Raw genomic sequence first — 19,879 nt, 5'->3', positions numbered from 1 at the left:
ATTTAAGTTACTTAAAAATAGTAATTCACTACAAATTACTAATTATTTCTCTACAATTTTAATCAGATTACTTTACTAATTAATTCATAAGAAAAGTAATCACATTACTAATTACTTTACTTTTAAGTTACTTTCTTAAACACATTTTCGCTCAATAAATATATTTCTTTCTTGTTCGTTGTTACACACAAGTCCTTACACACTCAGAACCTCACATTTCTCCTTCACAATGACTCATTACGAGCCATAATTCATGTATTCTACAGAATAATATATTAGAAATAAGCATAACCCTATAATGTACTTAAAAGTAATTAATTGAAGTCAGTACCTGTAATTTGATTACAAGAATTTTAAATGTAATGTGTTACACTACTTTTTATACTAAAAAAGATATCAGGTTACAGTAACAAATGACTTTGTAATTGGATTACACCCAACACTGCATGTGAGTCCTGCATGCAAACACATCATTACATGTGAGATAGTAAAATCAGATGGAAGATTAATTCTTTTGATTCCAATTCTCCCAAAATGGACAATTTAGCGATGGTTTATCCATATTCCATATATTGCACAAAACAGCAGTTAGGAAACTCCTATACATAAAAATGTATATATTTCTTTCTGCTTCTTTGATAATTTATGATAAACCTACGTAAATGTAACAAACACATTCTAACCTCTCATTAATTTGCTATCGTTAAAACCTGTTGCTGCAGGAAGACTAATAGGCTGTTTTGCTTTTCAGAAAGACAGCAGGTAATGCTTCCTCTTTCATTAAGAGTAGCAAGAAGAAACAAGCTGACTTTTGAGGCACAGGAGAATGACAGGCAGGGTGAGCAAGAGAAGGTAAACCACCAATCAGACATACACTTTACTTAATTTTACTTCACTGTAAGAGTTCTAACTACTTTTACCCACTCTGATAAATTGCAGATGTTCACATGGGCCTTCATAATTAGTTAACAGGACTGATTGAAGAGAACTCCTCTTTAACACATTTAACCAAAGTTAAAGTAATGTGAATTAACACAAGACTTACATTCTCAAGCTGATTGAATGACCTGGATCAAATGTTAGACATAGAATGGGAAAAATATCCAGTTCAATCCAGTTGCTTAACAATAAACACTTTCATTACATCTTTTTCCATACAATGAAAATGAATGGTGACAGAGGCTAACGTTATGCCTATCATCTTATTTTGTATAACATGGAAGAAACTAATTCATCCCTGCTAGAAACTACATGAGGGTTAGAATGAATTATGACTTAATTTTAATTTCTTGGTGAAATGTTCCTTTAATTACAAACAAGTACAATTGTTTATACATTATTGTGTTGTGGGCACCTAAAGCAGCCCAGTATTTAAGGTTGAACAGATTTTTCCATTTGTATAATGATTGCTTCAGTGCCACCCCAGAGTGATTAGTGGCCCCTGCCTGGCCACCCCTGTATACAATTTCTGGCTCCGCAACTGGTGCTGATATACGGCTATAACAGTACTCTTGCTCGTATGATATTGCTTTAATATCAAATAAGCAGAACACAAATACAACAGATAATATGCAACTAGACTACACAGCATCTAGAAATATGAGAGTTAACCAAATGTCTGTGCTGCGATGCAGGGTGCCAGCAGAAAAATTGTGCAGCTAAAGTGCATTAGTGTCCGTTAATGAGGGTAGTTCATTTGGTAATGAGAGCCACTTGCATCAATGTAAATTAATGGTGTGATATAGCAGTATCAGGGTGTCATTCTGCCTATTAGATATATTAACCCTTCCTTACCCCTGGCTCCCTTAAAAAAGAAGAAAACAACAACAACAACAACTGTACAACAGGGCATCTGAAAGAACAAGAAAGAAATAAAGAGAGCAAACGAGAATGATAGAGAGAGGGAGAAAGGAAGAGAGGGATAGAGTGTGTGGAAACTGACAAAAATAGTAACTCAAACTTCAGGGCCACATTAATTAGCCAGGTCTGATATGTTTCTATTTTAGTGGTCTCTAGAGCTCTCTAGCAGTATCTGAGTATTTTTTTTTTTTTTTTTTTTAAGTTTCTTAAATAGGGCCACCCAAAAGTGGGTCAATGTGCTCTTTTCACAACATTAGGTTTGGTCGTTGTGTAGTCAGGTGCTCCAAGTGGATTTCCTTCATTATTATTGCCAAAACACAAGGATTCTCCATACTAAAACTATTTACTTTTACTAATATATTCTGTGATTTGACAGAAGCTGTTTTGATTCATAAAAGTACCTAACACCCACAACCCCCCCCCCCCCCCCCCACCATCCAAAGGAGAGAGAGAGAGAGAGAGAGAGAGAGAGAGAGAGAGAGAGAGAGAGAGAGAGAGAGAGAGAGAGCGAGCGCAAAAATCGTAGAACCCACTAAAAACAAGTGCAACATGTGAAAAGTGTAACATCCCACAGAAGAGTTTTACTGTAAAAAACTCACAACAAAACACTCAACAAAAAGTGTTATATTCATATATTAAATTATACATAAGTATACTCAATTATCCTACATAATTAACATACTACTAAATCTATTGCATCTCAAGTCTTTATGGTGTTCACCTGAAATATGGGCGCTTGAATACCCTCGCCGATCTTGTTCCTAATATAAATGTGTCGCGACATCTCGGCCAGCACATCGGTCCAGATCGGTGGTTGCTGGCGTGCTGGCCCGGCCCAGTGTAAGTTTGCAGGGTTTCGGACGGCTTGATCCAGCTTCGGTGGTGTGTGTGAGTGTGTCCCCGCGCGCGTGAAGATCAGCTTTGCTCTCGTACATCAGATTCGCCAGAAAATCGTCAGTATGACAGGTGTCAAGAGCGCGCGCACAACAGCCCGGCGCGTTCGTGAGCGTCAACAGAGCGTAAGTCATTCTTCTTCTTTTCTTTATTTATTTTTATTTTATTTTATTTTTTTGAATGAAAGGGAGACCCTCTCAAAAAGAAAGAAAGAAAGAAAGAAAGAAAGAAAGAAAGAAAGAAAGAAAAAGTTTGGTACTTTAGAGGTTTAACACACAAATGGTATCCTACAGAATTATCAAAATATTCTGAAACAGCAAAAGGTTTAGGACAGGAGTTTTATGGTGATGTGTTTTGTTACTCTGTCAGTTAAAAGGATAGTTCACCCAAAAATGAAAAATATTTCATCATTTACTCACCCTCATGCCATCCCAGATGAGTATTATAGATTACTTTTATGCTAATTTATGTGATTTTTCGAAATTCAAAGTTCTTGTTACCATTCACTTCAATTGTATGGACCTACAGACCTAAGGTATTCTTCTAAAAATCTTCATTTGTGTTCTTCAATAAAAAGAAAGGTCTGGGATGGCATGAGGGTGAGTAAATGATGAGAGAATTTATATTTTTGGGTGAACTATCCCTTTAATAAAGCCATTAGGTAAATAATGCTATAATTTATGGTATATAAATCATCTTGTGGGTGACTCTACAATTAGGGGTACACTTGAAATTCTGGAAATATATGGTGCTTCAAAGAACTCGGGAGTGCTTCACTTTCCTTCTGTCAATGGATGCTACTTTCAGAAAACTTTTATACACTCCAAACGATCATTGCCAACTCATGAACCTTGTACACAGTTCAATGAATCTCTTTGCTAAACCTAAGGTGATGCAAAGAGCCAATTGTGGTTAGATAGTATATTTTGGTCAACTATTTCAGTTGACTTAGTCCTGTGTTTTGGACCATTATCTTGTTGCATGCTGCTGTACGATGTAATTATATATCACTTAGAATTGAAAGGCCCCAAAGTTATTGCAAACTGGCCAGAACTTCAACACAGCAGCCTCATATTAATGCACCATTCTCCTTGCACAAATGGAAGGATGTTTTGATTTTAATATGCAGTGGTTTTTCTCCATAGACTGCACACCCATTTGATCATAAGAAACTTGACAGCAATGTATTTTTTCCCCTTTTGTGGTATCCTCACATGATCACTACACTTGATGGCTTTATGCATGTGCTTGTTCTCATTAGTTTGATGAATTTATGACTTGAAAGTCCAATTCTGTGGATGAATGGCTAGTTTTTCAGATTTGTTTGTAACAAGGTTTATGAGACCAAAAAGGGGGTCATATTATGGAGAGCAAAAAGAATGAGACAATTATATGATATAATTTAGGCTGGTCGGCACTTTGCCGCTGCTGGTAGATGTCGTAACTACACCAGCCTTGCAGCACCAGTAGTTTCAGGAGCAGCTCCAGGGCAGCAGTCTCAGGGGAGGAATGAGGAAAGAGAGCCATATGCCATTTTCACATCAGAATTTTATTCTATTGTGTTGCCCAGCAACAGAGCGACCACATTATCAATTTGCTGATGAACATGTAAACCTGTAATGAAATACTGTGCTACAAACATAATTCAGTACTTACAAACAGCTTGAAATGAGCATGCATTCATGGAGAACTATTTTAATATGTCCAGTATCTAATCTTTAAGTTTAATTAGATTAAATATTATTACATTTTATAATTTTAAAAATGAAAGGTTAAATTTGCCAAAATTTCCTTTTCTTGGGCTTGGCCCCTACCAATACATTTTAACTTCCACTTTCTTTCATTATAATTATAATTATAATTAAAATTACATCAAAATTAATCCTTAATTTTTACACAGAAACTTACAACTCACTACACCCTTAGGAGAGTGAAGGTTATTTATGACAATGATTTTACCCATGTAGTTAATTTTAGATTGGTTAAACTGATGATGTTACAAAAGACCCAGTTACAACCTCTTCTAAAAAAATAAAATAAAAAAAAGACACAAAATGGATGTCCATGTTCTCATAAATTGTAATGTGTAAATCGCAAATATTTTCATAATTTCTTTAGTAGATGTTTAGTGTCAGTGCCAATTTTTTTTTTTTTTCAGACAACCCAACCCCATTTTATTTTAAACATTTTAATTAAAAATGGCACACATTTAGGAAACATTTTATGTAAAGATAAAATAAAATAAGAAACAAATACAGAAAATATAGGCTAACAATTCTAAAAACAGACAGTGTGTGTGTTCAGTCACTTTTAAAATTGTAGAAAATGTAGGCCTTTACGTTGTCCCATTTTATGCAATGTCTGAGAGTTCATTATCAGTAAAATAAAAAGTAGTGTTACAAACCTCCGTGTCTGTTTAGCCATGATATTTATAGTTTTTTTATTTTTTTTAAGTGTAGATGAAAATCTTGTGTGGGTGTTACATATCAAATTATACAAGAAAACCTGCTGATTCAAATTATACCAGTTCTTTTACTTAACATCCATTAACTTGATTGCAAATCAAATTCTAAGCCAGATGTGAAATTAATACTTTCTTACCTCAATATATATATATATATATATATATATATATATATATTTGTACCATAAGTCTTCTTTATATGCAGAGACAATTGTAACTAAGCCATTCATAGGTTAATTTTCACAAAAACAGTAAACACTGTCTCTGTGGCACTATAAAATCCTGTTTGTTTTGAGTGACCCAACAACATAACTCAACCAATGCCGTGAGTTGGGGGCAGGACTATCTGACAGTTTGAACAATTGATGACAAGGGGCTATTCAGAAAGCTGTTTTGAAAACATTGTTAATTTGTGCAATTCCGTTCCGTGGCACTAGTGTCACAGAAATTATACACTCAGTGTCACAGAAATTATTCACTCACTGAGCACTTAATTAGGAACACCTGTACACCTACTTATTCATGCGATTATCTAATCAGCCAATCGTGCGGCAGCAGTGCAATGCATAAAATCATGCAGATTCAAGTCAGGAGCTTCAGTTAATGTTCACATCAACCATCAGAATGGGGGAAAAAAAAATGTGATCTCAGTGATTTCGACCGTGGCATGATTGTTGGTACAAGATGGGCTGGTTTGAGTATTTCTGTAACTGCTGATCTCCTCGGATTTTAAGTTTACTTAGAATGAGCTTACTCAGAATGGTGCCAAATACAAAAAATAATAATATTGATTTAAAAAAAATCCAGTGAGCAGCAGTTCTGTGGGCGGAAACCCCTGTAGCTAATTTCAAATTGGTTGAACTGGTTTAACAACAGACCTAGTTACAACACCCCTCATACTCATTGTAAAAATGACACATTGGATGTCAGTGGATGTCTTATTCTCTCTTTAATGGCATCAGATATTGTTGACAGCATTTTAATACAGCAAAACTCTGTTCTAGACAGACATGATACATCTAAAAGGGCATCATAAAAGTTACAAGGTCAATACCATAAAAATAAATAAATACAAATCAATATCAATTCAAATATCTGTGAGCATAATTCTCTTAAATAATGTTTTATAAACATAAAATAATGTGTCAAAAAAGTGATATGCACACAATAAAAGAATTACCTGAAACAAATAATAATAATAATAAAAGTCAAAAGAGTGTGCACATACTGTAAGTGTAACAATCATATTTCACAGTCGATCTGACAGGTGCCAGTTGATGTCGATACAGCATACAGGTGCTTGGTATATGTAACTAATGCACTGTCTGTGGCAAAATCTCACTTAATGTGTTGATATTTCATTAATGAATGCACTTATAACAAGTATAGCACAAAACAACATCCATTAGAGCCAGTTTGCTCAAGAATATTGTGTCTAGAACCTCTGTCATACCTATAACTATAAAAGTTCTGGGAGTCGTTGCTGCCAGCAGAACAATGATGATCTCACTTTGCCTTAATCATTTTCTCTATTGGTCCATGACAGAAACTTGTCAGTAGCCTATTTCTTTTGCTTGAAGAGAGGCAATGGGGCATAGTTTTCCTATTAGACAACCTTAGAGTTCAAGATACTGAGAGGATCTAACTGTGCATGATTAGTTTGGATAAATGTAATAGGTTTAAAACTGATTAAAACACACAACCATAACAATGAAATAATGGCATGATTTATTTCCCTGCAGTTCCTCCTCTGGTTTAAGGATGGAACAGGTAATCAGTGAAGTCATGCCACATGTGTTGAGACCCAGCAAAATGGAGGATCAGCAGAAAAATAAAATAAACCTAGACATTGAACAAAACATGAGCATCACACAAAAGGGATATACAGACAGGAACAGTCATGTGAGAACTCTTATGAGGGATTGATAACTGTAATGCTGCAGTAGACCATGCTTACTAAAACCCAACTGAATGCTATGGAAGGCCAAGAGTGTGAAATAGAGCATATATTACTAAGCCGTTCATTATGCACTATAGAGTGCCAAGATTATGACATACAGTTTAAATTACTTAAACCCTCTACTGTGCACTACGGAGGGCCAAGATGATAAATTACAGCATGCCTGCATGTAGTACATATGTTGAGTTAAGAGACATTGAGCTTATGAAAGAGAACTAATCAGATACAGTCTGTCGTAAAGTCTGTGACATTTCATACTACCCACTGACAGTGTAGGATTATTGATTAAGTATTTCACTACTGTTTTATCTGTTTTTTCAGTCAACATTTTCACTTCAAATATAAATGTATAATAACTATCAGAGCAAATTGAAAAGTAGTTTGCATTGAGCAGATTTTACAGTTTTACTATAGCTGAGGTTGAAGAGGATGTGAATAACCGCTTCAGGTTTTTCACTTAGAGGTCTTGAATTTCTACTGTATAGGACTTTTCAGCTATCAAGATTAGTGATCTTACTGCATTACATGTAACAATGGGTCGTTTCATCAAGTCTCCACTTTTCCAAAAGTGCCATTAGGAGGTCGGTAATGTCTAGGAAAGGCCTTCAGCTGCAAACAGTTAAAGGCATACTTGCGACATCCAACGTTCTTCATGGTATTCTCACGGCGGCAACCCTCACTGGAAGGGGAAAGGGGTGTGATTGAGTATGGAAAAGCACATGGGGAAAACAAACAGAAAAAAACAACAACATGAAGCTGCGTTTTGAAACCACAAGCAAAAATTAGCCAAGCCACAAAAAATGGCAGCACATATTTCAGCAGTGTCATGAGCATGAGTAAAAAAAAAACAGCATACACATAACAATACACAAACAAACAAACAAAACACCACAAATACAGTCTACTCAAGCTGAACATGCCAGTGACCTCTCAACTGCAACACCTACCATCTGTGGGAAAACAAACTATCAATTATCAATGTATAAATATATTTATATAATTAATTTACAATGGCCCCAAAAAGTATTTGGACACTTAAGTCACATGAAAAAATGTCAGAATGTCACTCCATTAGATACAAATTTTCAAACCAAATGGTATGTGCAAGTTAGAGCTTTTCTTAGAACTAACATTACTTTTCTGAGCAATTTTTGCCATGACTTTTAAGCAACTAGTCTCAAGGTCATTTTAAGTAGATGTATGAAGTCACACAAGTGTCCTGTTCACACTTTACAATAAGGTTCCATTTGTTAACATTAGTTAACATGAACTAACAATGAACAATACTTTCCCATCATTTATTAATCTTGGTTATTCTTAATTTCAACACATAGTAATACATTTTTTAAATCAAAATTTATAAATGTTAACATTAGCTAATTAACTAACATGAACTAATAATGAACAACTGTATTTTGATTAACATTAACAAAGCAAATAAATGCTGTAAAAAATATATATTGTTCATTATTAGTTCAGGATACCTAATGCATTAACTAATGTTAATGAATAGAACCTTTTTGTAAAGTGTTACCATTGTCCTAGATGAGTAACCACAGTTCATCATATTAACTACAAACATGCTTCACAAACGGAAAGTATCCACATTTTTCATTTGAAAATTATATCTATTGTTTTTTAACCTGAAACCTAACATACTTGTTTTTGTGAAATGTTTATCTTGAAAAGTGTGCTTGTGCTATACATTTTCAAATAAATGCCATTGGTTTGATATTTTGTCATACTGTGCAATGCACAGACATTCACAAATTCTGTGCACATTAAGTGTCCAAATACTTTTTGGAGCTACTTTATATGGTAAACAATTATCCATGGTAAACAATTACATTTGATTATGCCAACTCCAAAGCATTGCACATGTCCCTATCCTATTAAGATTGCCATAAATTAAATTTCATTGTCTTCAAATTTGTATTCATATAAATTGTTGGTAAGTTTTAAAAAATGTGCTTACTCAAACATTTTAATATTCAAATCTGAACAATACATAAACTCATAAACTTGTCATTAACAAGCTTCAATTGAAATCGGTGAGTTGAGAACAGACTATTGGATTGGTAGGGTGTTTCAATTGCTTATCACCTTTTACTAGACTTTCGCGAGAGTAGATGCCACATTTAATTGGCAGGAATGAAAACTCATTTTCACATCCGACAAGACAGGAGCTTTGCGTCATCATGGTGCTGTCACTCTGTGTGATCACTCTTTATGTGTTCAGGAGCAAAATGAGGTAGAGCTAAGAAATCTATTAGAGATCAATGTTATGATCTGAGTAATAGGTTATATTATTCAAATATTGTTGACAAAAATATTTAAAATATTTAAATAATATCTAAAAATTTTGATACGATATAAGTGGAAGCATAAACACAAGACTGCACATTGTAAATAATATCTCGAAAACCAACAAAAGGCCTAAAAAAAACAAAACAAACAGCTGCTTTCATGAACCTTCAAGCAAACCTAGCCAGTCCACAACACATACTCCTTATATCTATGATCCTCATTTTAACACACAGTTCCCAAAACATATTCACCAATGCAGGCCAGACCAATTATCAAACCTTCACAATGTAACAAACTCAGAGCTAACCTTAAATTCTATTCTTTAAACTTACTCAGGACATTCAATGTATATCTTATACACTACCGGTCAAAAGTTTTGAAACACTTGACCGAAATGTTTCCCATGATCTTAAAAATCTTTTGATCTGAAAGTGTATGCTTAAATGTTTGAAATTAGTTTTGTAGACAAAAATATAATTGTGCCACCATATTAATTTATTTCATTATAAATCTAAAATTTAATTTAAAAAAAATAGTTTTTGAAATTGATGACTTGGACCAAATAATAAAGAAAAGCAGCCAATAAGTGCCCAGCATATAGATGGGAACTCCTTCAATACTGTTTAAAAAGCATCCCAGGGTGATACCTCAAGAAGTTGGTTGAGAAAATGTCAAGAGTACATTTCTGAAAATTCTAGGCAAAGGGTGACTACTTTGAAGATGCTAAAATATAACACAGTTTTGATATATTTTGGATTTTGTTTAGTCACAACTAATAATTCCCATAGTTCTATTTATGTTATTCCATAGTTTTGATGACTTTACTATTATTCTAAAATGTGAAAAATAATAATAATAATAATAATAATAATAATAATGAAGAATGAGTAAGTGTTTCAAAACTTTTGACCGGTAGTGTAAGTCTAACCTATACAGTATGACACTTCAATCTCAGAACAGTCACCCATTTTTCAACTCTAAAAGATATATTCAACTTATTCAAAGCACTAAAAACAGCATCCAAAATGACATTTCACAAACAAATAGAAAAAAGTCTGGAAGTAATCTCTGACGCTATTAAGTAAACTGACTTAGCTCCATTATCTGATCTGCGAAGATAAAACAGAATTACAAAGCCACGTCTGCAACATCAATGTAAATAAACCCCTTCAGCTCCACTGAAAAACCAAATATGATTCCCCAAAGGGAGATATTTTGGGATAGTCCATTTCTTTAGTGGGTCAGATGAAATACTTGTCTGTAGCCTGGCAAAAAAAAAAAAAAAAAAAAAAAAAAAAAAACAATAAGTAATTTCCATTTCTGATAGTAAATATTTACATATAAATGTAAAGAAGGTAAGAATTCTGAAGCTTTGCAGCCTGAACATTATGACTAGAAAACAAAATGGTTAATATATATTTGGCAAAAGCAGATACATTCCATTCATCAGTCCTGCATAAGTTACTTGAAGCAACACATTGATGCTCTGGCCTCCTAAACAGATACATCTTAAAGGAATGTTCTATATTCAATACAAGTACAAAATAGACAAAATCTGAGGTGTGCTGTTGATTACCACAGACAACACTTTTGGGACGTTTCTCAATTTGTGTGGACAAACTTGCATTGACAGTAATACACTCACTTTACTGCTTAAACAGCCCAATGATACAAACTACACGCCTTTCCTAGTTTTTTAAAACTTTTTTTTAAAGTATGTGCTTCAATGAGATCCTAAAGGAAATTGCAGACAATAAAGTAACTTGCTTACTTGCAATTGTGGGGATAAGGAAATTACAAACCATTAATAATTGCTCTTTTATATATACAAATTAAATCCAATATTCTTTTCTACCTTCCAGAATGCCTCGCCTCTAAGACTTCCAATGCATTACTATAAATGCAAATTTTAGTTATGAGGGATGAAAATTATTGTCTGTAGTAATCATGTCACAGATGCTATCAACAGAACCCAGAACATTTCTTTAATTACACAAAACACAAAAAAATCTGAATATTTAAATCAATTAAATCTATTGCCATTCATCTCCTGTCAGCTGACAGTCACTGATAATGTTTTTATACAGTGCATCCGGAAAGTATTCACAGCGCTTCACTTTTTCCACATTTTGTTATGTTACAGCCTTATTCCAAAATGGATTAAATTCATTATTTTCCTCAAAATTCTACAAACAATACCCCATAATGACAACGTGAAAGAAGTTTGTTTGAAATCTTTGCAAATTTATTAAAAAAAAAAAATAAACCACATGTACATAAGTATTCACAGCCTTTGCCATGACACTCAAAATTGAGCTCAGGTGCATCCTGTTTCCACTGATCATCCTTGAGATGTTTCTACAACTTGATTGGAGTCCATCTGTGGTAAATTCAGTTGATTGGACATGATTTGGAAAGGCACACACCTGTCTATATAAGGTCCCACAGTTAACAGTGCATGTCAGAGCACAAACCAAGCCAAGTAATTGTCTGTAGACCTCCGAGACAGGATTGTATCGAGGCACAGATCTGGGGAAGGGTACAGAAAAATTTCTGAAGCACTGAAGGTCCCAATGAGCACAGTGGCCTCCATCATCCATAAATGGAAGAAGTTTGGAACCACCAGGACTCTTCCTAGAGCTGGCCGCCCGGCCAAACTGAGCGATCGGGGGAGAAGGGCCTTAGTCAGGGAGGTGACCAAGAACCCGATGGTCACTCTGACAGAGCTCCAGCGTTTCTCTGTGGAGAGAGGAGAACCTTCCAGAAGAACAACCATCTCTGCAGCACATCACCAATCAGGCCTGTATGGTAGTGTGGCCAGACAGAAGCCACTCCTCAGTAAAAGGCACATGACAGCCTGCCTGGAGTTTGCCAAAAGGCACCTGAAGGACTCTCAGACCATGAGAAACAAAATTCTCTGGTCTGATGAAACAAAGATTGAACTCTTTGGCCTGAATGGCAAGCGTCATGTCTGGAGGAAACCAGGCACTGCTCATCACCTGGCCAATACCATCCCTACAGTGAAGCATGGTGGTGGCAGCATCATGCTGTGGGGATGTTTTTCAGCGGCAGGAACTGGGAGACTAGTCAGGATCGAGGGAAAAATGAATGCAGCAATGTACAGAGACATCCTTGATGAAAACCTGTTCCAGAGTGCTCTGGATCTCAGACTGGGGCGAAGGTTCATCTTCCAACAGGACAACGACCCTAAGCACACAGCCAAGTAACAAAGGAGTGGCTACGGAACAACTCTGTGAATGTCCTTGAGTGGCCCAGCCAGAGCCCAGACTTGAACCCGATTGAACATCTCTGTAGAGATCTGAAAATGGCTGTGCACCGACCCTCCCCATCTAACCTGGTGGAGCTTGAGAGGTCCTGCAAAGAAGAATGGGAGAAACGGCCCAAAAATAGGTGTGCCAAGCTTGTAGCATCATACTCAAAAAGACTTGAGGCTGTAATTGGTGCCAAAGGTGCTTCAACAAAGTATTGAGTAAAGGCTGTGAATACTTATGTACATGTGATTTTTTTTTCGTTTTTAATTTTTAATAAATTTGCAAAGATTTCAAACAAACTTCTTTCACGTTGTCATTATGGGGTATTGTTTGCAGAATTTTGAGGAAAATAATGAATTGAATCCATTTTGGAATAAGGCTGTAACATAACAAAATGTGGAAAAAGTGAAGCGCTGTGAATACTTTCCGGATGCACTGTAGCAAACATAATCATGATAAAAAGTAGTTTTAACTCAGCTGCATAATTAAATTTCCCTGACTGAATTTATAATCTTAGATGGCCATATTTAATTGTCTGCAAACTGGTTAGTGCAAACCAATCATGGAAAAAGAGCAGAATCCTTCGTGCTAAACATGGGAAGACATGGACACAATTAACAGCCTAAAGTGCAGTAAACCTTTAAAGCAAGTGCTATGATAGTTAGGCTAGGCCTTAGCTTTGCATTTAGATAGAAACACATGGAAGACGTAAAAGATCAATAACAAAAATGACTGGAATTCCATGATACGGTTACAGAAACAATATCTCGACATACTGCATGGACCACCAGTACATTATATGCATGTGCTTAAAAAATAGTTATTTAACACAAATAAATCAGTTTGATATTATAAGAATATTTAGAATTGAATCAATAAATCAAAGTCTTAAATATATAGGAATATCTATTTTCAGTGTACCCTCTAAATAATTCAAAATATTTGTAATATGTACAATTCCTTGACATTTCTCTTAATGTCAACCATAATTACATAGCAAAGGAGAAAGGTAAGGCAGAAGGCAACTTCAAGACCTTTAGACTGGCTGTTAAGCAAGAAGAGCTAAAGGATGCAGTCTGCTATCAACCAGATAGAAATCAGCATCGTCTACAGTCTGCACACAGCTTATCACCACAGAGGAGTGAGTGGAGAAAGGGACAGAGAAAGTAAGTGCTGAGATAGCCGGAGCGAGGAAAAACGAGATTGGCCCCTTTACACCTGTTACTGGAGCACAATCGAATAGCCAGGTAGAAAAGCACCCAACACGCATTGTGATTGAATTGTGATGGGATCACTGAAACCACATTCAGAAAATATTCAGATATGTGCAAATATATAAGTAGCTTGAGATTGCAGGGTGACTGAATCAATTGCATCATTCAGAGCATGTGTGCAGCGCTCTGCTGTTGCGTCAAGCACGAGGACATGTAATTGAGCTTCAAGGAGATTGCAGATGGCAAGATTTTTAGTGAAAAATTAATTATATTTTAGTCCGTTTTTGGCTCAAAATAGATACTGCTGCAATAATCAATTCCCCTTTGAAAAAAATCTATGGGATTTTTACTTCTGGAAGCAGACTGTTGCGTTCTATTCCATTGGACTACACTTGGACAAATCTCGTATTTTTGCAGGGTGCTTCAAATCTTTATTTCCTCCCCTTTTCTTCACTTCTAATCCCAATTAGCAACCTTTAATGTTTCTACCAGATACCTTATGATTGAAATTACAGGTCTGAATTATCCACTAATGTTTTTTAAATTTTGAAAACAACTGAAAATGTATGGTTAACACAACCTCAGATGTAATATGTTAGTGGTGTTTTCCATTTTGTAATGCCAGGTGTAAAGCGGGCCATAAAGAATGGAAAAAGGGGATCTTGAGCTCAGCTGCAGCGGAGTTTGGCCAGCAGGTAGGCTATGCTGAGGAACACCCAGACGATGAGAAGGTTTGGGCTCAGGGCTAGAAGTGGCAGAGAGTAGAGCAGACTGGGGTCCAGCCTGAAATCACGTACTGGCAATATGCCGCTCAGGTTCTTCTGAGTTACCCCCTCCCTGGTCCCAATGCTGCAGAGAGGGGCAGGGACGAAGGAGAGGAACAGGGACCAAATATAATGGGGCGACATGCACAGGATGGCCATAGAAGTGGTTCCAACATTAATGAGGTTGTTGAATTGATAAAAGTAATTATGGAATGTCAGTTGACAAAATTCAATAAACGTATTAAAGTGGAGATGTGATGGCGTGAGTGCACAAAAAGACATTGAGTCGAATCCATCCATCAGAAATGGTTCCAAAACAAACAGAAGTTCAGCAGACAAAGAAAAAAAAATAAAACCACAATAAACAGGTGTTTAGTAGACAGAAAAGGGGAAAACCAAAAAACATTAAAAAGACAATATGACATTGGGCAAAAAAATACAATAGAGACACAGAGAAAAGAAGGAGAGAGAATAAAGAAAGAGAAAATTAAGAATGATGTTCTACATCTTTGCCATTTAAAGTAAAAGTAGAGAGATGGGTTCTACATGTTGGACAGAAGGGGGCATAGAAGGGCTGCTGCTGCTGCCAGCACCAGACCATGCAATGCAAGCGTGCTGTGTCCTCCCACCATGCAATGAACTAACAGAGCCATATCTAAACAGCCATATCGAACAAGCTGAAAACACAACAACAGTGTCTCCACTCATCCACTGGAAAGAGTTAGAAAGAAAGGCAGCAGGGTCAGGATCCATCTGTTTTACACTCAAACTTGTGGATAAAGTTACAGAAAAAGAAAGGCAAAAAGTGTTTTTGCTGCCAAGGAGTGAGTCCATGAAAGGAACTTATCAGGCACAGACAGACTGCTGGCTTTCATTATATTACAATGTAGTGGCAGATCATGCACAGTGCATGAAGCATATCTTAAGACTTTCTCTCAACAACAGCAACAAAACCATCCAGAGCTCATCTTGCCTCTTTCATCAGCTTCCATCACACAGAGGACATATAAAGTACATGCCTTTCTCTACAAATTTCAGGTCTGTCCTCAGATCAGGAGACAAGAGAGGGTAGGAGGGAGTTTGGGGACAAAACATATAATGTTGCAGAACATCTGGCAAGCATACAGCCAAACAAACACACAAACCATCACAGTCAAGTTTAATTAGTTTGAAGTCCTGTCACACTCTACAGGAGTTATTTATTTGTGTTTGGTTCTCTCATAGAGCGTGGAGACAGAGGGTTAAATATGGAAGGATGGAGATGGAAGGAACAAACACACTGTGCCCCTAAAAATATACAAACAAATTAGGCCAAAAAAGCCACAAAGCAATAAATACAAGCAAATGTTACTGCCAACACCAAAAAGCCACAAGCAATGAAAGAGGGAAGAGGTGCATGGGAAAGAAAGAAAAAAAAAGAAAGAAAAGAAAGAAAGAAAGATAGTACGAGAGAAAGAGAGGTGGACAAACATTCCCAAGGCGTGCAGCGCTTGTGAATTTTAGTTCAGGCAGTTGTTCAGGCGTCTTACCTGCGCATACAGTCAAGGGCCTGTGTGAAGACCTGTGGGGCCATGCCGTGCTCATGCTGCAGGATCAGACACTGCTCCAGAGTCACTGACATGGCAGTACGGTCCTTCGCACTTTTACAGCTGGTGAAACGTACTCCGTTAAGTCGCCGACAAATCTGAGGATAGAGGTGGTACACAATGTGGATAACAACAGCTACACACCACTTTAAATTTTTGGGTAAACTATTCCTTTAATCCAGTAGCAATCTACAGTACATGCACATGCTCTTTGAAATGGATCTAGAAGCACTAATAAAATGTTGTTAGATGGCAACTCTGCTGGCATTGTGCTGCACTACAAGAAATCACACTCATGGATATGTGGACAGACAACTAATCAGTGTAGCTGGCAGCTGTTATACATGCAAGATTTTCGGTGAAGGTAATCTAAAGAAAAACTAACAGTATTCAAACAGTTGAATGCTTGGATGAAAAGTTGGTCTGAAACACTGAGTCTTTAGGTAAATCTGCTTCATTTACAGTAGTTGTAACACCTCCAAAACTTAAGGCACACATGACAGATACTGTATATTAGATAACAAAATATCAAATCAAGTGGTACTTATTTTAAAGAAAGAGAGCACAAACACACTTTTAAAGCAAAATAGTTCACAAAAAGAAGGTTTTGACACTTGTAACACCTAAGATTTGTACTATGGATATGTTTCTATGGAAGTTCATAGTCTTCAACAACATAACTCTGCAATAACACCTACGTATGTGAGGGTAACTAACTTCATACAAATAAAAAAAAGACAAGTTGTAATTGCAAAAATAGCTCAGAAAAGTGAATTTAGTTCTGTTTTCAGATGCCACTTGGTTTGATATTTTGTATCTAATACATTAGATAGTTCACCCAAAAATGTAAATTCTACCATCATTTACTCACCCTCATGCCATCCCAGATGTGTATGACTTTTTTCTTCTGAACACAAAGATTTTTAGAAGATGTAATATGTAAGTGGTCAATGGTGACCAGACATTTCAAGCTCCAAAAATCACATAAAGGCAGCATAAAAGTAACCCATATGACTCCAGTGGTTAAAAGAACCTACAGAGCTGAAATATTCTTCTAAAAATCTTTGTTTGTGTTCATTAGAAGAAAGGCATACACATCTGGGATGCCATGAAAGTGAGTAAATGATAAGAGAATTTTCATTTTTGGGTGAACTATCCCTTTAACTGTCCAAATATTTTGGAGCCACTGAGTCGCATTAGGTAGGAGAACTGTTACCTCTGCAGCCTGCCACAAGATGTCTACATTTTTATTTTTCCTAGCATGAACATTCTGACCAAGGAACCGCAACAGCTCTGGGAGACACGTCTGACTACGCGAGCAAGGAAGACCTGAGAGGAAGAAAGAGAGACACACTAATTAAAATGCACCAGGGTGACTTATAATTCAAACCATGCAATAATTTCATTTTTGCTATATAGATAGAGAAACGTAGAGAGTGACTTACAGTCCTCTGGTAAAACTTCCTTGAATTGCTGGTAGTAAGAACTAAGTCGTGCCAGACTCTCCACGTTGATGAGTTCCTGAAGAGACGTGTCTCCAAACCTTCAACACAAACATTTTAGTTTAACTTTGGATAGCAATACTTTAAATAAACACACAACCATAGACAAAATGTAATCAGACAAAAAATTATAATTTCATAATAAGCAAACTACACAAAGAAAATGGTGTAGAGGGCACATTTAGGACCAATTGTTATAATAATTGGGTCGATATTATACTTTGTTATTACACCAATAGTTATTCCATTTAGGGCCTTTATTACATGTAGGACAACAAGTTATTACATGTAGGGTCTTTATTACATTTACGACCAAAAGTTATTACATGTAGGGTCTTTATTACATTTAGGACCAGAATTTATTAGATTTAGGGCCTTTAATTACATTTAGGACCAAAAGTTATTCCATGTACGGTCTTTAATTACATTTAAGACCAATAGTTATTACATTTAGGACCAATTATTATTAGATTTTTGGCCTTTATTACATTTAGGATTAAAAGTTATTACATGCAAGATCTTTATTACATTTAGGACCAATAGTTATAACATTTAGGGCCTTTATTATATTTAGGAACAAAAGTGATTACATTTAGGGCTTTTTTATATTTAGAACCAATGATTATTACATTTAGGGCCTTTTTTTTACATGTAGGATGAAATTTTATTCCATTTGTGCCCTCTACAAATGGTGAAAAGTGTGTAACACATAATAAATGTTATATACTCTATGAGTGTAAGCCAAAATGGAAGAGGTGTTTATCTGCACATGACATCAGATATGACGTTAAAAAACATATAATGTTTTTTATGTTATGTAATCGTCTGTTTATATAATCAGGACTCACTTCTCAGCAAGTGTTTGCTGCTCATTGATGCCCACGTTAAACAGCACCGGCTGTACTCGCAGCAGCATGCCACTCTGAATCTCCCTTGGCAATGCATCAAACATGCTACCCGGGAGTGGGATGCGAACGTTAAACCCATCGCGATTTCCCGTGATCACCGGCAGCATGTCGGGGGAAGAGGTAGAGATGGCCTGCGTCACTTTGAAAGTCACATTCCGAAGATCCATTATTCCTACACTCATGTCCTCTAACATGGCTAACTCCTCTCCTGTACACACACACACACACACACACACACACACACACACACACACAAACAGAGCAAAACCAATGCAACATGTGATTCAAAATGGAATAGCACATTTCACTCATACGGAGATAATGAATCTGCATCATGTCCTGAACTGGAATTACTTTGAATAACAAAGCTTCAATTTGGTGAACTGGTTGTGTATCTGGGCTCAATGCATGTGCATATGTGCAGTTGTTTGCATGTGTGAGTGAGTGTCTTTTTACCGTAAGTACTTAATAGACACTCAAACTGAGCGAGCAGACCAATGGTGTAAAGCTGTCTTAGGAAGCCATCATCACGGAGGCAGTTTCTTAGTTTGATGATGAAACCACAAATAAGTGCTGTGAGCTTAAGAGAGGAAGAAAGACAAATGTGAAAAAGGAGAAAGAAAGGGCTTAATGGACACGTTAGTATTTTAATAAAGGATTTCTGCATGCTATCTTCAAGGAAAAGTTCACCCAAAAATTACAATTCTGTCATAACTTACTCAGCCTCATGTTGTTCTAAACCCATATGACTTTCGTTCTTATGCGGAACAAAAAAGTAGATGTTTTAAGGTATAAACGTCTTTAGAACACAATGACAGTTAATAGTTACTCACTTTAAAACATAAAAAAGACCCAAAAGAATCATGAAAGTAGTCCATGCAACTCTGCATCATATTCCAAGTCTTCTGAATATGGCAGGTTTTGATGAGAAACAACCTGAAATGCAAGTAATTTTTCAGTAATAAATCTTGATGTCTGTTGTGTGTTCAATAGCTCTATGAGAGAATCTCAATCACAGTGGCTTGCGAGTTCATGTGAGAACTTGCATGGTTTAGCGTTAAAAAAACAATGCAAGTTCTCACGTGAACACGCGTGCCACTGTAAATGAGCTTCTCTAATGCACTTATGAACACACAACCAAAATTGTA

At 36.2% G+C, this 19,879-nt stretch overlaps 2 protein-coding genes across 5 annotated transcripts in view; both read right to left on the bottom strand.

The window, feature by feature from the left end:
• The window catches only part of LOC127446618 (voltage-dependent L-type calcium channel subunit beta-4-like), a 40,516-nt gene extending 37,708 nt beyond the window's left edge, over positions 1-2,808 (bottom strand). For 3 of the 4 annotated variants that reach the window (XM_051707684.1, XM_051707690.1, XM_051707685.1), the window contains exon 1: positions 2,582-2,808. In XM_051707684.1, the coding sequence (XP_051563644.1) occupies positions 2,582-2,644 (63 nt within the window). In that variant the 5' untranslated portion in view covers positions 2,645-2,808. The remainder of the gene's footprint in view (positions 1-2,581) is intronic. The other variant, XM_051707688.1, reaches the window with a different exon arrangement.
• Positions 2,809-13,166: 10,358 nt separating this feature from the next.
• The window catches only part of LOC127446613 (inositol polyphosphate-4-phosphatase type I A-like), a 58,656-nt gene continuing 51,943 nt past the window's right edge, over positions 13,167-19,879 (bottom strand). The window contains exons 21-26 of the mRNA XM_051707671.1: positions 19,188-19,311; positions 18,672-18,939; positions 17,767-17,864; positions 17,538-17,650; positions 16,265-16,419; positions 13,167-14,820 (exon numbers count right to left, since the gene is read on the bottom strand). Of these exons, the coding sequence (XP_051563631.1) occupies positions 14,640-14,820; positions 16,265-16,419; positions 17,538-17,650; positions 17,767-17,864; positions 18,672-18,939; positions 19,188-19,311 (939 nt within the window). The 3' untranslated portion in view covers positions 13,167-14,639. The remainder of the gene's footprint in view (positions 14,821-16,264; positions 16,420-17,537; positions 17,651-17,766; positions 17,865-18,671; positions 18,940-19,187; positions 19,312-19,879) is intronic.

The sequence above is a fragment of the Myxocyprinus asiaticus genome, chromosome 9 (assembly GCF_019703515.2).
Source record: "Myxocyprinus asiaticus isolate MX2 ecotype Aquarium Trade chromosome 9, UBuf_Myxa_2, whole genome shotgun sequence".
NCBI classification, from domain to species: Eukaryota; Metazoa; Chordata; class Actinopteri; order Cypriniformes; family Catostomidae; genus Myxocyprinus; species Myxocyprinus asiaticus.
This window is presented reverse-complemented; position numbering and strand designations above follow the sequence as displayed.